General features: G+C 38.1%; 1 protein-coding gene across 1 annotated transcript in view; it reads left to right on the top strand.

Moving 5' to 3' along the window:
* Positions 1–18,081, top strand: part of RANBP9 (RAN binding protein 9) — a 90,912-nt gene that overhangs the window by 70,446 nt on the left and 2,385 nt on the right. Inside the window, exons 7-13 of the mRNA XM_060111275.1 lie at positions 247–359; positions 1,685–1,793; positions 3,333–3,523; positions 4,828–4,972; positions 8,226–8,347; positions 10,012–10,163; positions 16,120–16,231. Coding sequence (XP_059967258.1) covers positions 247–359; positions 1,685–1,793; positions 3,333–3,523; positions 4,828–4,972; positions 8,226–8,347; positions 10,012–10,163; positions 16,120–16,231 — 944 coding nt within the window. The remainder of the gene's footprint in view (positions 1–246; positions 360–1,684; positions 1,794–3,332; positions 3,524–4,827; positions 4,973–8,225; positions 8,348–10,011; positions 10,164–16,119; positions 16,232–18,081) is intronic.

The following is an 18,081-nucleotide window of genomic DNA, read 5'->3' as shown; positions in this document are numbered from 1 at the left end:
TAATACTTATTTCTAGGGAGAGTAGTCTCACCTCAGCATTTGCAGTTATCTTTTTGGAAATACTACATGAATAAGACAAAATGATTTTTTTTAACTTATTTTAAAGTTGAGGTACTTAAAGCCTTAATCATTCCAAGGGCATAGGTTGGTCTTATAATATCAGAGTAGACCTTGTTTATATAAATTGTAGTATGAAGCATGTATTCTCTTGACTAAAAGATGTGTGTTTCTTCTTTTTATTTTAAGAATGGTTTCATCTTATTTAGTCCACCATGGGTACTGTGCCACAGCAGAGGCCTTTGCCAGATCTACAGACCAGACCGTTCTAGAAGAATTAGCTTCCATTAAGAATAGACAAAGTAAGGACCCTGTGGTGCATGGCTAACACTTGTTTTCAGATTATAGGTTTGGTTACATTGATTTTTAGAAATTTTATTTTTTTAATTAAAATTTTTTCAAATATATTAACTTGAAATTATGCCTCTGAAATTTATTTTTATTGACATTTTTGTAGATTACATTAAAAAATTCACTTATTAGCATTCTGGATGTAGAAAGATACAATTTTGGAGAAATTTTTGTAAAAATGTTTGCCATTTTTTCTTAAAATAAAATATGTTTTCTTGAGCTTTCAGGAAGTAAACATTTACTAAACAGTGTTTTTTTTAATTGGTAAAGTAGTCCATGATTAGATGTTAGTGGAGATAACATGTAAAATAAATTTAAGTATCTTTGCATTTAAATTGCTGTCTAAATTTAAGATAGTATTGATCTTAAGTATTTATTGCTTAGGTCCTGGTGCTTGTGGCCAGAGCCGTGGAGTCTGTTCTGACCAGGGCAGGTCAGCATAACAGCTGGTCCACAGTAGCCATCCTAAGATTGGTGCTGTTAGGCCATCAGGGAGGGCATGGCTTGGGAAGTATAGGGATAAAAACAGGACATTACGGGTGAGATCATGATGGATGGAAACCAATTTGTTATAGGTCAGACTGCTGGGATAGCACTGATGGCACTGCGTTGTAGCTAATCGTACGCTTGCCTGTCTTTCTCACGGCGTGGCAAGCTCTGGCGAGCAGGAGGTGACCGCTTACTCTTCGCATCCCCATCATCTAACCCACAGGGACTGCTCACTGAGTAGCTATTGGATTCAGGTCTTACTCAAAGGCTAGCATTTGTTTAGTACTGGGTTCAAAAGGTTATAGTATTTGATAAGACACTTGGAATATTATTTCTTTAATGTTTCCTATTGTCTTTTTTTAAAAAAAACCCACTTTTATTGAGGTATGGTTGACATGTTAAAAACTGTACATACTTAGCATATACACCTCGCTGAGATTGGAGATAAGTATATATCCATGAAATCATCACCACAGTGTATGCCATAACGTACCCATCTTTTTCATTTTAGTGTTAAGTACATCAGTATTGCTTAACAGGTATTTTTCCTATGCTACTTGTATGTGAGTTTGTGGGGTTTTTTAGTAGTTTATTAAAGTACTTGTTTTTCTAATTTTTTAATTTGTCTGAAAATTTTCGTTGACGTAGAAACTGAGTTAGAAAAAGAGGTGGAAAGTAATCATAATTTATTTAAACATTTTTTACTAAATTTTTTTGAGGGTCCACTAAGTTTCTGTTTCTATTCTTTTTTTAAAAAATTTATCTTTTCTTTTCTTTTTCTAAATAGGAATTCAGAAATTGGTGTTAGCAGGAAGAATGGGAGAAGCCATTGAAACAACACAACAGTTATACCCAAGTTTACTTGAAAGAAATCCCAATCTCCTTTTCACATTAAAGTGAGTTTAATAAAATGTTATATTAATTATACATGTGTGTATTATATAATCAAAATTATTTTCATACTTTAATAGTTTTAATTTTTGTTTTACCTTGTTTCAGATATTTGGATATAATTTTGTAATGTAGCCCCTGTAAGTGACAGGTTATAGAATGTGCTTCTGTGTCGAGGACTGTGGGCAGAAGGCAGCTGTTGCTTTGTGTTTGCGCTCTGTCATTCTGTCCCTGTGTCTGAGAATGTGAAAGTCTGACTTAGAAGATGGGTGTCTATTTTTCCTCCCGTAAAGTGCCTTATAGTAAGTTTGGGGCATTTTTAAAAACTGTGGTAAAAATATACATAAAATTTGCCATTTTTGCATGTACAGTTTTCTGGTATTCACATTGTTTCTGGTACATTCACATTGTTCTTCAACCATAACCAACCATCCCTTTTGAGAACTTTTTTCATTATCCGAGACTGAAACTTGGTACCCATTAAACACTGACTCCCCATTTCTCTCTCTCCCCCCAGCTCCTGGCAACCACCGTTCTACTTTCTGTCTCTATAAATTTGAATTTGACTGCTCTAAATACCTCATATAAATGGAATCATAAAATATTTGTCCTTGGTAACTGCTTTGTCTCACTTAGCATAACGGGTGTACAAATATATGTTAGAGTCCCTGCTTTCAGTTCTTTTGCGTATACACTCAGAAGGGGAATTGTTGACCATGTGATAATTTTGTGTTTAATTTTTTGAAAATTAGTCCTCACAGTTCCATAGCCCTGCACTATTTTACATTCCCACTAACAGTGTACAAGAGTTACAGTTTCTCCACATCCTCACCAGCACTTGTTATTTTCTGTTTCTTTTGTTTTTGTTTTTTTCATAAATAATAGCCATCCTAACTTGGCATTTTTTAATTGGTCGTATGAATCTTCGTTATTTTAAAATTCAGATGTTATTAAGTTTAAGATTTAAACTCTTCAAGCACCAGAAATTCTAAGCCCAGTGTCAAAATTGTCTTGCTTTAGAATCACAGTTAAAATGTGGCCTGTTTTGGTTAAGAGGGATGAGGAAACTTGGGGACTTAGGCTCTTACTTTGTATGTAGGTAGGTATGTATATAAAAGTACATGTTTGTAAAGCAATTATACTCCAATAAAGATGTTAAAAAAAAAGTACATGATGTTCTTATGTACTATTTGGTTTGCTTCCAAGTGCAAATATTATTTTGATTATTTTAGCTAAAAAAAATGAGGTCCATTTTGGTTTGTTTATTATAGCTACAGATAGATTTTCGTTTTCTTAGTAAATCTTGATTAAAGGCGATACAATGTCTTCTGCATTATGCTCTCATTTTTCTGGAAAATTTTAAATTGATTCTAAGCAGTACAGTATATGGAACCATGTTTAGTATTTTTAGTGTACTATCTAAAGGCCACATTTACTGATAAATACAAGTTCTTAAAACATTTCCTTTCAGAAATCTGTTGCTATTAAATAAACAAACAGTAATTTGAAGATCATGTAAGTAAATTTTTCTTTTCTCTTTTTAGAGTGCGTCAGTTTATAGAAATGGTGAATGGTACAGATAGTGAAGTACGATGTTTGGGAGGCCGAAGTCCAAAATCTCAAGACAGTTACCCTGTGAGTCCTCGACCTTTTAGTAGTCCAAGTATGAGCCCCAGCCACGGAATGAGTGTCCACAGTTTAGCATCAGGCAAAGGAAGTGCTGCACATTTTTCTGGTGAGGTTCAGTCTTACGACATTATCTTAAAATTTTTACCCTTCTTCGTGGTTTTGCACCAAAATAAAATTTTTTTAAAAATCTAGACGTTTCTGCTAGGCGTTTGGCACATTTGTATACTTGATCTCAAGATGTTCTGGAGGAAAGATTGTGGGTGGGTCAGATTCATGTGGTTTTAGTACCAGGAAGTGACTTAAAGATGAGCTGTTTCTAAGAACAGGCTATTAACAGATCTCCATAAATGAAGATCTCCACATTTGTACACTTGCTCTCAAGATGTTCTGGAGGAAAAATTGTGGGTGGGTCGGATTCACGTGTTTTTAGTACCAGGAAGTGACTTAAAGATGAGCTGTTTCTAAAAACAGGTTATTAACAGATCTCCATAAATGAAGGGCAACATTCAAGTTGTCTCTAGAAATTATATCGGAGATGTTTGGTAATGAGAAGGTAATTGTGTGTTTTAGGAAAGGATAACTGTAAAGGCGGTGACACATGGCTGTGGTGTCTGAAGCCACCGATCACCATACCCAGCTGCCTAGCCGGGCTGCCTCCTGCTCACTCTTTCCCAGCCAAGCCGCCGGCAAGAGTCAGCTCTGCCTGTTCATTTCCTCCTATCCTTTTCTGGACTCGCCAAGGCCTTTGGTGTTCTCTCAATTAAAATTCTCTCCTTTCTTGGCTTTTATGACATCACTTCTGCAGGTTTATTTCTGATCCTTCTCAGTCCTTTTCCTTTGCTTGTCTCTTTAATTCTGTTTTTCCCAAGGTATTATCTTTCCTCTGTACGTTTAACGTTCTAAAGCAGAAGTCAAATACTGTTTCCTGTCCTTTCAAAGAGTAGAGCAACACCTTTGCTCTTTCTCACTCAGCATATACCTTTCGAGTTGCTGCCTCTCAGCCTGTTTACATCACCATCCTGCACAGTGTTCGTGATTCTCATGTTTGTGTCCTTAGTCACCAGCCCTCTGACACCATGTGTCAGGCTTGGACAGATTCTTAGCCTCGGTGTATTCATATGTAAAATGGGTTTATGATAACTCTGGGCTTCATGGGCAGGGGCTGGGGGGTTGTGAGGATTAAATGAGACCCATAATAAAGCCTTCAGTAAATATAGGAGGAGATGACAGCTCACAATTAAGTATGCTTATGTTCTTTCAAAGAAGTTATCCATTAGTTTTCTATTTAAGTAGTCCATTGACGTTCCTGCATTATAAAAGTCTGAAATACATGAACAGAATATGGTACATCTGTTACAACCTTATGTGTTTGTTTCTATTTTTATAAAGTTTCTGTTTCTTTTTTCCCAGGTTTTGAAAGTTGTAGTAATGGTGTAATATCAAATAAAGCACATCAGTCATATTGCCATAGTAAACACCAGTCGTCCAGTTTGAACGTACCAGAACTGAACAGTATAAACATGTCAAGGTCACAGCAAGTTAATAACTTCACCAGGTAATGATATCCCTAGCTTTTGCGTTACTGTAAGCAACCTTAATTATAGGTGTCATCATGTTTAATAATTTGGAGAAATTGAGTTAGATGGTCCATAGTGGGGGTCTGAGAGTTCCCAAGCTCCCAGAGGTTAAAAGGATGGGGAGTAAGTTCCCCAAAGCTTTCTGTTCTCCTAGTGTTCATGGAGGCTCGTCCTTCGGTTCCTTCCCCTTCCTCTACGTCACTCTTCCCTCTAGTCGGGTGACAGGGATCATCCAGGGTTCTTCTGCATTTCATCTTCCTGCCACCACAGACCTATCCAGGTGGTTACGTACATGCCACTTGTTATGTTTCCAAGTGAAGTCACAATAGTATATTTAACCTCTGCAGTTAACATATGATACAGTTACAGCTATTTTTTTTCTCTGTGTGTGGGTTTTTTGGTGTGTGTGAAGTGTTTCCTGAGTTCCAAATAACTAACTTTACAAAAAATATTTGTTGATGAGAACCTATCTTTAAGTAGCTTGTATAACAGATGGTTAAGTCATTTAGTAAAAACATACAGTGCGAGGAGAGTATTGAGAACCTGCTGGATGTTAGACACTGCTAGGCATGGTCTCCACTCGAAGAGCTTTGAGAGAAGAGATGTCTCTCTCAGCATAGTATGACATACTCAGGTTTACTATTCATGAAACCTGAAGGTTTCATTTGAATTGAATGCTAGTGTGTGACAGCAAGTTCTTATGGATTTTATCAATTTGATGTTGGTTTGGTCTTAGAACATGAATTGATGGGTCACACTGCGTTTTGGGGGAATGTTTATCAGTGCAAAATTCTCCCATTGAAGGAGAGAGAACCTAATGTTTACCATGACTCTTAATGGAAATAAGACTCTGGAGAAAGAAGTATGTATAAAAATCTGTTTTCACAAATTTGGAGATTAATCAGAAGTTCCAGGTTATCTGTCACAAATGACAAAAATGTACTGAAGTAATGGTATTGTGTGGTACAGGTGATAATGAAGTCCACAAAAGTGCTATGAGAAGAACAGTAGGAAAACGGACTGTCTTGCTGAGGAGGTCAGGGTAGGCAGTAGAGATGACATAACTAGAAAATACAAGATTAGCATATTGTAGTGAAAACTTTGTATGGAAATTTAAAAGATGAAGCCTTTAGTACATCATTGTACTTTATAGTATATTAGTACTTTATCAGTGTTAGAGGGTTCTACCATAGTTTGAGGGTAGGATTGCAGTTTCTTCGTGAGTTTTTCTCTTAAATACTATCCTCACGGCAGGAAGTTGCTAAAGAGACCTGTTATTACCTGAGCTGAGGGAAGCAAGCTTAATGGAAGGGGTTGACGACACAGCACCCTCTTTTGTGTGCAGTGTAGAAGAAAGTAAGCGTTTAAACTCCTGTAAACTGTTAAGCAGCAACAGTTATTTTCTAGTTGCTAATGGCTTTCCTTACCAACAGTATGGTGAAGTAGGCAAAGACGGTATTAACTGTGAAAACCATTTTACAGATGTAGAGCTGAGTACCAGAGAAGTAAATGACTTTTTTTTTTAAGGTCAGTAATTAGTGACTAGTAAGTTGCAGAGCTGTGACTACTTCCGGGATGTCTGACTTCTGGGCCTGTGCCTTCTCCGTTATCCTCCATCAGAAATGCTCTTCTCCCTGCCCTCCTCTTCCCCTCCATCCTGACTTCTGTTCAAGCTGTAAAACTCAGCTTCAGATGTTACCTCTTCCAGGATGTTTTCCTTGATTTATATCCCCGCCAAATGTTGTGTCACTCCTTGGGATGAGCTTTCATCACAGTACTGAGTCTCTGTACTGTAATAACTTTATTAGCTTTTTCTAGGCTGTTCACTCCTGGAGGGCAGGGGCTGTTTCATTATATCCTTAGCACCTAACACAGAGCATGGCCCAGAGGCTCTTAAATGTGTGTTGAATGAAAGTATCCCTCTCAAATATTATATTGGATTATGAAAAATGCACTTTATATATTAATAAGATCACTAAAAGCTACGATCTTAAGGATTTCCCTTAAACATTATTTTCAAAGTTTGATTTTTCTTATCAATTCTCAAATTTCATCAAGATACTAAACAAGCTTTTCTCACTGACAAAAATGTCCCCGGGCCATTTCCCTCTTCTTCCTAGATCTCTATGTGCCTTTTTACCCTGATAGGTCTTACGGATAGAAGTATGTATGCACCCACGCGTGCCCACGCACCCAAGCTGTTAACCATTGGTTACCTTTGCTGGCATTATGCATAAGGTGCTTTTTGCTTATCTGCATTCGATGTTTTTTTTTTTTCCTACAAACATTGCCTTTTTAATGAGAAAAGATTTTTATTTAAATATTCTCTAAATTTTCATCAAGTGTTTCCTTCTGAGCTGTATAATCATAACCTAGATCTTCATAGGAGAAATTTGGATGGTTAGATATTGTTGTTTGGGGTGTGGAAGGATCTGAAGGGCAAATATTGACGAGTTCAGCATGGCCCCGTAGAACCGTCGGCACATGCTATTCGTTCAGTCAACGTGACGTAGGTGAGAATTGGCAATGCCCTAAGTATCTCCAGAACAGCATTTTAAAAATTAAGATTCAGCAATATTTTAGAATCTTCAGCCAATAAGAAAGCCTGTGAGAGAAAAATAGTGTTGGGCGCTGGGAAGGTATGAAGGGAAGAGACTGAGTAGTTTTTCAGGTTATTATTTGCCATTGAGAAAGAGTATATTTTTGAGTAGTGAGGACAAATGCCAAAACATCAAGGCTGTTAGTGAAAAAAATAGTCTAGAAGCGAGTCGAGTATGAGGGTGGGGAAAGAGGTGAAGAGAGGTGGGTTCCAGGAGTAGTTTGAGAGGGAGCGTTTCCCTTACACGCTGCAAGTGAATGCTGGGGTGAGGGTCAGGGGTGCTGGGGCAGGAGTTGATTCACAGAGAATGGAGAGCAGATCTGAGTTTGAAAAACAGTGGGAAATATGTGCTGAGAAATGATTTCTCCATGTTGATCGGAAGTCATAAAACCACTACATTTTAGTACATGTACTTTTTTCCCTCCCTTATCTCCAGGAGTACAGATTTGTTAAAGGTCAGCTACAGATTTGGCTTTGAATACATTCAAGATGTAACTAAATACCTTTTTTCCAGATTGCTATTGCCTTATGAAGACAGTTTATAAGTAGGCTCTGTAGTTGAGTAGTAATTTATTTTAAACTAAGCTGCAAGTATGCTATTTCTAAAATTAGGTTTGTTTTTTCATTTTCAGTAATGATGTAGACATGGAAACAGATCACTACTCCAATGGAGTTGGAGAAACTTCATCCAATGGTTTCCTAAATGGTAGCTCTAAACATGACCACGAAATGGAAGATTGTGACACCGAAATGGGTCTGCAGTGATATTTCTTAACATTTTTAATAAAAAATGATGACTACAAGGTTATGTTTTTACTTGTACTGGTTCACAGCTGATGAGCATAAATCAAATTTAAAGATTATGTGCCATTGGATTTTATAGTGATGCGTATTCTCAAAATTTCTTGTGAGAGTGGGTTGCTAGAGAGAGTAGAGTTTAATTTTTTAGTATCTTCTTTGCTGAACCGTTTCTGCGCAACTGTAGTGCTTTCATTAATGTAGGCGTACTAACTTATTATTAGTGTTAAATATCCTTTAGGACAGCTAAGGTTGGAGATATGAAAAGTTTTTATACCTATTTCAGTATAGCCAATAAAGGCCAAATGGGTAGAGATGATTTTATAAGTTCTAATCAAACTTTCTTAAATTCATTCAATGTGAATGTATGTGACTGTGCGCAGCTCAGCGCCTGGCAGGTAGTAGGCGCCACATTTGACACCCCCTGGGCTCCTGCCCACTCAGAACATGTGGCTGACACATACATTAGCATGCGTAAGTTTACTTTGTTGACAACTTGTGTAGTAAATTGTACCGAAAAGTTAAACCATCAGCAAACTTTCCCATCAATTGGAGAGTTAAAATTATTGAAGCTTATAAATTCTTATTTGTCAGAACATTAGATTTCTTAGTACTTTGAGATTAAAAGGTATTTATTCAGATTGTTAGAAACTACTTTATAAATGCAAACTTATATTACACAACCACCTTTTTGTTGAGGATTGTGTGTTCCAATGCATAATTCACTCTTTCAAGCAAGGACTATGATTGAAAAGGCAGCCTAGCTTCACTCTATCAGATATCAGCAAGCAACCTCAACATCCCAAGAGTAATTTGATCATAGTGATTAAGAGCAGGAGTTCTAGAGCCGAATCACCTGGATTTGAATTCTGCAACTGCCACTTTCTAGCTGTGTAACCTTGGACAAATTACTTAGGAGCTCTTTGCCTCAGTTTCTTCATCTGTAAAATGGGTATAATAATAACTGCCTCATAGCTGATCTGTAAAAAGCTAATAGCACAAAGTAAGTGCTTCATAAACATTAACTATTATCATCATCCTTAGTGATTTAGAATGTTGTTATTAGTGACTTATACTGTTTGTTATTGATCAGTGATTATTGTCAGTCAAGATATACACTGTAAAATTTTTTCCTAAAAGTAGTATTTTTCTAAAAGTAGTATGATTAACCCTTTTGATTAGTATGTGGTGTCTTCTGTGTTTTTATTGGAGTCATTTAGTCTTTCTTACTTTCTATCTCTGTTCTTTGTCAGTTAAAGTAGCCTGAGAAGCATTACTTTTTTCTTTCTTTCTTTTTTCATGTTGCTGTAGTTTTAGAAAATCGTGCTTATTAACCTTTCATAAAATTTTCCCTGAGACATATGTACATCCTAACACTGAAAGATTGTCACCTGACTTTCAACTGCAAGCTGGGTATGGGATCCTAGACTCTTGAGGCCTAGATAAAGTATACCTTTTAGCTACAAAGTTCCACATTAAATTAAAAATCTGCATATTTAGGTAAAATATTAGGAAGTAATTACTAAATGAAACGTCCAAAATGTTATAAGCAGTTTATGTTCATTTCTCCATTGTACTCCAGATGTAAGGTAGTAAAATACCTGTTTGTTTCGCTCACAGAAGTTGATTCAAGCCAGTTAAGACGCCAGCTGTGTGGAGGAAGTCAAGCCGCCATAGAAAGAATGATCCACTTCGGAAGAGAGCTACAAGCAATGAGTGAGCAGCTGAGGAGAGAGTGTGGCAAGAACACAGCAAATAAAAAAATGTTGAAGGTAAATTTGTTTTCCCTTGGAAACTTATAAATGTGTCAAAGGAACTAAAATGTAGTTTTGTAAAACATTGAGCAACACTGGAATTCTTGTTGGGAAACTTGGACATGCACTCCTCCTGGGCTTCCTGCCCGGTTGAGAGTGAAAACACGTGGCAGGGTTCGGCAGCCCTGCTCTACTGGAAAGAGCGCTGGACTTCTGTACAACGTGCAGATTAAATCTCAGTTCTGCCACTTACCAGTGTTGTGTGCCCCTTGTCAACTTGCTTTCTTGGTTTTCTCGGCTATAAAATTGGCAGAGTTATTAGGAGAAATGTGAGTGTGCTGATAAAACTATAAATTTGAGATATTTTTACTTTAGTAGAGATTGTTCAGGGTTGCAGCAAATTGAATGTATAATGTGTGGCTTTTATTTTGAGATTGGTGAAGGGTTGGGTCATCTTTCACAGAAGAGATAAAACACGTCTTCAAGTCTCTTCTGGATTGATGCCTGCGCTGGATATAGTGAGATGGAGAAAATGGAAACCGTTCATTAAGTTAGCCACAGTTCTGTGTAGCAGTTAAAGATGGAGTTTTGCCTGCCTTAAGTCAGCATTGCAGTTAGTGGTAGAGATGAGGTTTTTTTCATGTTCATAGACGTCCCACCAGCCCTGTACACCTGTGAAACATGAACCTAGCCATTGTAGTTTTTTGTTCTGTTTTGTTTGTCCTGCATGAGGCTGGGCTCAAAGTTGGTTTGTTACAAATATTTTTTCCTGAACGTTTTGAAATAAGCCCAAAAAACAAAGGGGAGATGCCGTAGTGGCCTTGACGCTGATGCTTGGGTATATAGGAGAGGGCGAGACTCAAGACTCCTGCCATCCCTTCCTGACCTAAACTGAGAGGGCGCCAGTGAGCAACACATAGTAGGTGCTAAAAATATGGCATAAAATCAGTCCAAAAAAAAAAAAAAAAACCAAAACCCATCCCAGCTACATGCACTGTAGCCTCAGCAGAGCACCTGTCTAGTCTAGGACGGGTTAAGAAGCCACCTGTATACACCTCCAGATAAAATGTATGCATAACTTGATCTTTCCAGACTGGGAATTTTCATGATTATACAACTTTTGAGAATCTTTTCTGATATCAACAGTGCTAAGAAACTTCTCAGGCTTTACTATTATTTCACGTATCCAAAGCTATCCATTTGGGAAACTTCTTTGCTAGGTCCTGGGGTTGTTTTAGGGCAGTGGTTCTCAACCTTTTTGGTATCTAAACACTTTAAAAACTATTAAAGATTCCCAAAGGGCTCTTGTTTGTGTAAGTTACATTTATTGATTTTACTCTACTAGAAATTAATACTAAAATTATTAATTCATTTTAAAATAATAAGTCATGGTTATTTTTCATAAGTGTTATTTTATCTTCCTAAAATAAACAAACAAAAATAATGAGGAGTGGCCCTGCTTTACATTTTTGTAAATCTCTTTAATGCTAGGTTTAATAAATGATAAGCTGGATTCTCATACCTACTTTTGTATTCAGTCTGTTGTGACATAACACACATGTAGTCTCTGGAAAACCCCACTGCATAGTTTTGGAAGAATGAGAGTGAGAAAAGAGCAAGTAATATCTTAGTATTACTATGAAAATAGTTTTGCCCTCACAAGAGACCCTGAAAGCGTCTTCAACCCAGTTGCCCCTGGATCATGCTTTGAGAACTGATGTTTTAGGAGATATTTGGGGATGTGAAATGTTTTTAAAAAAGAAATCATAGGCTTTTTTACACTAGGTCATCTGACTCTGTTGTTTTGTTAATACTTTATGCTAATGGAGTATGATCTTATGTAGTCCCTTTGAAAATTTAACATTTCACTCCATTGCTTATTCTTTGATTCTAATTTTCATGAAGCACAGGAAATGGCATTACATGGCCTATCCTCAAAGATATTCCTTGATTATATATTGAATTAAGTGAATATGTAATTCATCATCTAAAGAATGTGGATGGCTTTGATTTTGTACCTCTGACTTCTAAGCAAATGCCAACTACTTCAAGAGATTGTCTTAACATTCTGAGCTGCTTCTCTCCCATTCCCCAAACTTATCTTGATCCAGGTAAGAGATAAGATGGGTGGCTGATCCAGCTTCTAAGTACCTAAAGAACAATGCTGGAGGATTTGAGGGTAACACAAAGAGAACTTTTTTTTTTTGCCCTGGTTGAGAAGGTTTAGAAATTACTGTTTTCTTTTATTCTTCACTTCAGGTCATGGGTGGTTGAAATGGGTTTTTTAATCTTTAGTTTTGTTTGAATTTGCATAGACTTCTGAAGCATGCATGCATGTGTAGAGAGACAGGCTTTGGTTAAGGGTGGCTTGAGACTTACCGAAGTTGCCGTAAGGTACACGCAGTTTTTGCTTCCCCTCCGTCGCGGAGCAGCAGGCACACCGCGGACCTTGGGGTGGCCCGTCTGTGCTCAACACGGGCTGGGCGGCCTGCTGCAGCCGTGGTGGTTCTCTTGACCTTCTCTGACTTTCTCGGTCTTCCTTTCCTGTCTTCCTGTTGTCTTTGTGTTTGTTGCTTACCCGCCTGCGTCTGCCAGTGGGTCTCTGAGGAGCCACCTGAAGTGTTCAACAGCTGTTTACTGCGCTTGCGCAGAGCAGCAGGGCACCTGCTGGAGGGCCGGGAGGGTCAGGTTAGAACGAGCAGCCCCAACTGCACGTAGCTCTCGATCTAGTAACTGTAGACGCACCCTGTTTAGAAACTGCTACGGAGGTTAAGCCAAGTGTAAGTACAGTTTGAGAATACTACCTAAATGTCACTTCCTCAGAAAGTTTCCCACTGAGGTAATGTTTTTTCTAAAATAAAAAGTAACCCATAATGCCATGATATTTAACAGGTATGTTCAGCTTTGTGCCTTAAATTGCATGGGCATGTATTTTATCTGCTTGGTAATTGTAGTTATCCTATTTGTATTGTTCTTATTATCATAAAAAATGTATTTCCAGTTTCTATGAGTTATTGACAATTATTTTTAAATGGCTACATGATATTCTAGTGTGTTGCTATATCAGTTTATTTAAGCATTGCTCTATTTTTAGATTTTCTATTTGCCTTTTAAAAAATGCTTTAGTGAACACCTTTATACATGTATCTTTGTTTCTTCCTTAAAATTATTCCACTGGAATAAAGTCCCAGAAATAGAATTATTGAGTCAAAGGATACAATTATTGTGGCTCTTGCTGCGTGTTGCTGTGTTGCTTTCCAGAAACGTCTACCAGTTTATCAGCAGTAATAAAGGGATACTAGTGCCTGTGGCACTAGTACCTTAATTCTACTTTAGTGGGTTTAACATGTATCTCAAAATTGCTTATTTGCATTTCTTTGGTTACTCTCACCAATTAGTCTTACAGCAGAATTTAAAACATTAAGGTTGCTTTGCTGATTTCATTCCCCTTGTAAAGAAAGATAAAGTTCTAGATATTTACTCCTGGGAACTTTGATGGTGTAAACCGGTTTTTTTTTAGTTTTCTTGCTTAAAGCTTCACTCTACTTGCAAGCTGTGCTTCATAGTGGTGGTGTGTGATCCATCTAAAATCAAGTCTAATCCATATCACTCCGTTATGTAAAACTCTTGCCTTATTGGAAAAAATGGAAGCTTTTTAGTGCGATTTTTAGGGTGTTTTAGGATCTAAGCGCCCTTACCCATGGTCCCAACCATGCCTTTTCTCCTTTCCAGCCTGAGTTTCCTTGTAGCTTGAGCCTATTTCTGTGATTGCTTCTTGTGACACAATACACTCTGTTAAGAAGCAATACACGGTACGTCGTTTACATGTCTGCCCTCCCCATAGGCCTGTGTGAGTCCTCAAAACAGTGGTGAGGTCCTGGTGGTCCCCGTCTGTGTCCAATAAATATTTGTTCAGCTATACTGAAAATATGGGGGCAAAATTTTAGACTTTTTTCCTCTTAATATTTAGATTGGTAATTAAAAAAAGAAACTGTATCTTACTGAAAGAAGTACAGTACTAGCTGTGTGGTGGTAATCTCTCACTGCCTCAGTTTGCGTCTAAGATGGGCATAGTAGTAACCACCTCCTAAGGTTGTTGTGAGGATTAAATGAGATGATACACATTAGTGCTTGAAACATTGCCTCACACAATATTAGTGCACAGTAAATTACTACCATCATTATCTTTTTCTGTGAATTTTGTTTTAAATGCTAGAAGGTGTATTTGACAGAATGGTCTTGATTTGACTTTTGGGACTGCAACATTTCACCTTTTTGGTAGCATGTCAGGATGTAGACGCAAGAGGATAGTTCTGTGCTTAAAATAAGATGTAGCAGTTATTCCTTGGACAGGTTCTTTAGTCTGTCTTTTAAAATTTATCTGCACTACAGGGATGGTACCTCATTAGATGGTTGTGGGGTGAATTAAGTCTTGAGCAAAGCTCAGTCTTTAGAAATAATGTGATTGATTAGAGTTAGCTTCACAGGATATCAGATATTAATCTTTCTCCATCAATAAATTTGGACTGGGGGGAACCAGAAATAGAATCTAGTAGCTTTGTGAGATGCATAAAATATCTTAAAATACTGTTAAGAAGCAGATCTTGCAATCAGCAGGTGTATGAAGCTTTTTTTTTCCCCTCCTTGTATCTACTAGCACCTGTGAGTAGCTGCAGGGGATTCAAAATAGTATAAGTTCTTCAAAGAACTTTCATTAATAACTGTGGCAAGAAGTCTAATGTGAATGAGATACTCAGCAGTGTAGGACAGTGGAGGTGCCACAGGTATCCCTGTCTGTAGCCTCAGGCTGCCCAGCTCTGCTTTATGGGCAGTTCTTCTCCAATCGTCACAACGTAGAGGCCAATTCAGATGAAAAAGGGCAAGACCAGGCTTGACCAGGAAGCCTTACCCCCACTAATAAGATTACTAGAGGGCTGCCGGAGCAGCTTCACGTGGGAGATGGTACTCTTTAGGAATTTGTCTTCCACGTTTCAGTGACCAACAGTTTGAGTGTTATGCTACTGAATTCACTGATTTGGTTTCCTCAGCACCTCTCCATGTATGCCATCTGAACTGGGAAGGTGTCCTGTGTCTAACTGTATCTATATCTGTATCGTAATGTTACTCTGGATTAGGGCATTGACTTTTGGCAAAACAATAATTTATCCTTTACTGAAAGATTAGAGTGAGCTGACATTTCTAATTTTGTTTAGCTCAGTTAGTCCTTCCTCACAAACTCTGTGAAATAGGACCTCTTATAACCCCCATTATACAGATGATGATACGGATACTTAGGAAGGTTGTTCTTGCCAAAGGCCACTCTGGTGATGCAGCTTAACTTGAAGCCAACGTCTGAAACCACTGTAGTTACGTGCTGCCCACAGAAAGATGACAGGAGGACAGAGCCACCGTCTGAAAAGAAGACTGTGTGTCAGTTACTTCAGGAGGGGCGGCTTGAGGATGGCTGGAACTACTGAATGTTCCTGAAGCGGAGCCAGTTGGATTTTGTTCATTTACTGAGTCTGAGATGACGTCCAGTGAGATATGCCCGGTTCCCACATGTGTTTAAAAAAATACATGGTCTGGTCCTAACCTTTTAATGTCAAATTCATATCAGTGGTCATAAATTGTAAAGCATCCGAAATGTTTTCTCTCTCTCTTTACTTTAACCAGTAGTATAGCCCATTCCACAGGAATTAAGTTTTTTCCAATTTTTATTTCTGTTCTGCATGTGTTGTAGGGATAAGGGGTAGATGATGAAAATGGCTGTTTACAAGAAAAATGAAAACAAATTAGGCTTTGCTGCATAATCTAGTTGTTAAAAAATATATAGCCTCCTAGTCATAGGGGTAAATGGGCTTGTGTTAGTCTAGTGCCTTAAAGCCATATTTTACCTTTCTCTCAACGTGTAACCATGGTGAGCACAGTCGCTGAACTGTTTGAATTAAAAACCAAATTGCTATGTTTTCAACAGGATGCATTCAGTTTACTAGCCTATTCAGATCCTTGGAACAGCCCAGTTGGAAATCAACTTGACCCAATTCAGAGAGAACCTGTGTGCTCAGCTCTTAACAGTGCAATATTAGGTAAGTGAAGCCAGAAAGCACTTCAGCTAGTCTCTGGGGTATTTGAGATGGTATTCGTGCTGGCATTTACATTTTGGTAAAACCATAAGGGAAATGTTTTCTACATTTAAAAAATTAAAATTACCTTAAAGTATAGAAAACTTCCTCTGGTATCTCAATCCCAGATTAAATAGATTCCAATGGAGTAAAAACAGTATACTGGGGTGCGTCCTGTGATTCTGGAAGGCAGAGGTTTGCGTGTGAACGTGTACATAAGCATTTCTGGCCTGAGCCACCCGTGTTGCAGCTCCCACGGGGCTCGAGTGCTGTCAGCATCAACCCTTGGAGACACACGGCATTCTCATTGAAGTTCAGCATGTTCAACTACGTGCCCTTACCGAGTAAGAAAGGGAGGGAAGGGGACAACAGCAGGCTTAGGCAGGGGGAGCACGAAGTGGGAAGCTGGGATTTGCTGTCTCCTGGTGGGCTGCCATTCCTGTGAGCAACTCACTGCAGAGCAGGAGTGTGGTATTCATGTACTGAACAAATACTTTTTCTTTTTAAACAGAGGACAATTTTTTTTTAGTCTTTATTTATTCTTGGCTGCGTTGGGTCTTCGTTTCTGCATGCGGGCTTTCTCTAGTTGCGGCGAGCAGGGGCTACTCTTTGTTGCGGTGCGCGGGCTTCTCATTGCGGTGGCTTCTTTTGTTGCGGAGCACGGGCTCTAGGCGCGCAGGCTTCAGTAGTTGTGGCTCTTGGGCTCTACAGCGCAGGCTCAGTAGTTGTGGCACACAGGCTTAGTTGCTCCGTGGCATGTGGGATCTTCCCGGACCAGGGATCGAACCCGTGTCCCCTGAATTGGCAGGTGGATTCTTAACCGCTGAGCCACCAGGGAAGTCCCCTGAACAAATACTTTTTATATGAATTCGGTAACTGCACATTTTGTGCATTTATATATAAACTATAGGGTTTATTGTTTACATAAAACTTTTCATATCTGGGCAATTTTTCTCAGAGGTAGTTCAGATGAGAGCGATTTTTCACCTTTTTAGAATGTAATTCCTCAAGAAAAATGGGGACCACCAGTTTAGAAGTCTGTTCTGTGCTGTTTGGCCCTGTTATGTCTGAAGCTATCTTAGATAGATGGGATCAGTGTCACACAGAGAGACTTGGAGTGAAGGCCAGGGCTCATGTGGCTGGGATGTAAAGGAAGCAATTTAAAAGTACGCACGTTTGGGCCTTAATCTGCTTCTTTGTCCTTCTGAAATTCATTATTAATTCATGGTGTTGTGGTCTAACACTGAAGTTCTGGAATAGTAGTAGTGTTTTTTGTTATACTTTTCTTATACAAATTCAGTGTGAATTTTATTTGGGTAATGTGTATTTTCTTTGGTTACACAAAATTCATTTAGCTTTATTGGTAAAAATAAGTGTACTTAGTAGCAGTGCTGGGATTGTAGGGCAAATGATGGTTTACTGTAATTGTCTTTTTGAAATGACTACGTTATAGGTAATCATGAAGCCCTAATTGCTTTCTATCTAGGTAAACACTCAGACTTGGAAAGAATTTTTGAAAAGTGAACAGTTTTCTTATGACAGTTAAAAATCTTGGGTTCTCCAGGGGAATTAAAATTTTCAGTAGTGAATTGCTTAGGACCATTATCCAGGATATGTGTATTCTTACATATTGTGCCATGTATTACGTAGTTCAGCTGTAAATAGTGCTTAAACTTATATTAAATGTATATAATTCCTGCAAAAGTAATGAGACAAATTGCTGTGGGTGTATGTGTGCGTATTTATAAATACTGTGCTGTATTATATAGCTTCATCTCTAAATAATGCTTAAAGTTATATCGTATGTAATTCCT

The sequence above is a fragment of the Mesoplodon densirostris genome, chromosome 10 (genome assembly GCF_025265405.1).
Source record: "Mesoplodon densirostris isolate mMesDen1 chromosome 10, mMesDen1 primary haplotype, whole genome shotgun sequence".
Classification (NCBI taxonomy): domain Eukaryota; kingdom Metazoa; phylum Chordata; class Mammalia; order Artiodactyla; family Ziphiidae; genus Mesoplodon; species Mesoplodon densirostris.
The sequence above is the reverse complement of the archived record's forward strand: the minus strand, read 5'-3'. Positions and strand labels throughout refer to the sequence as shown.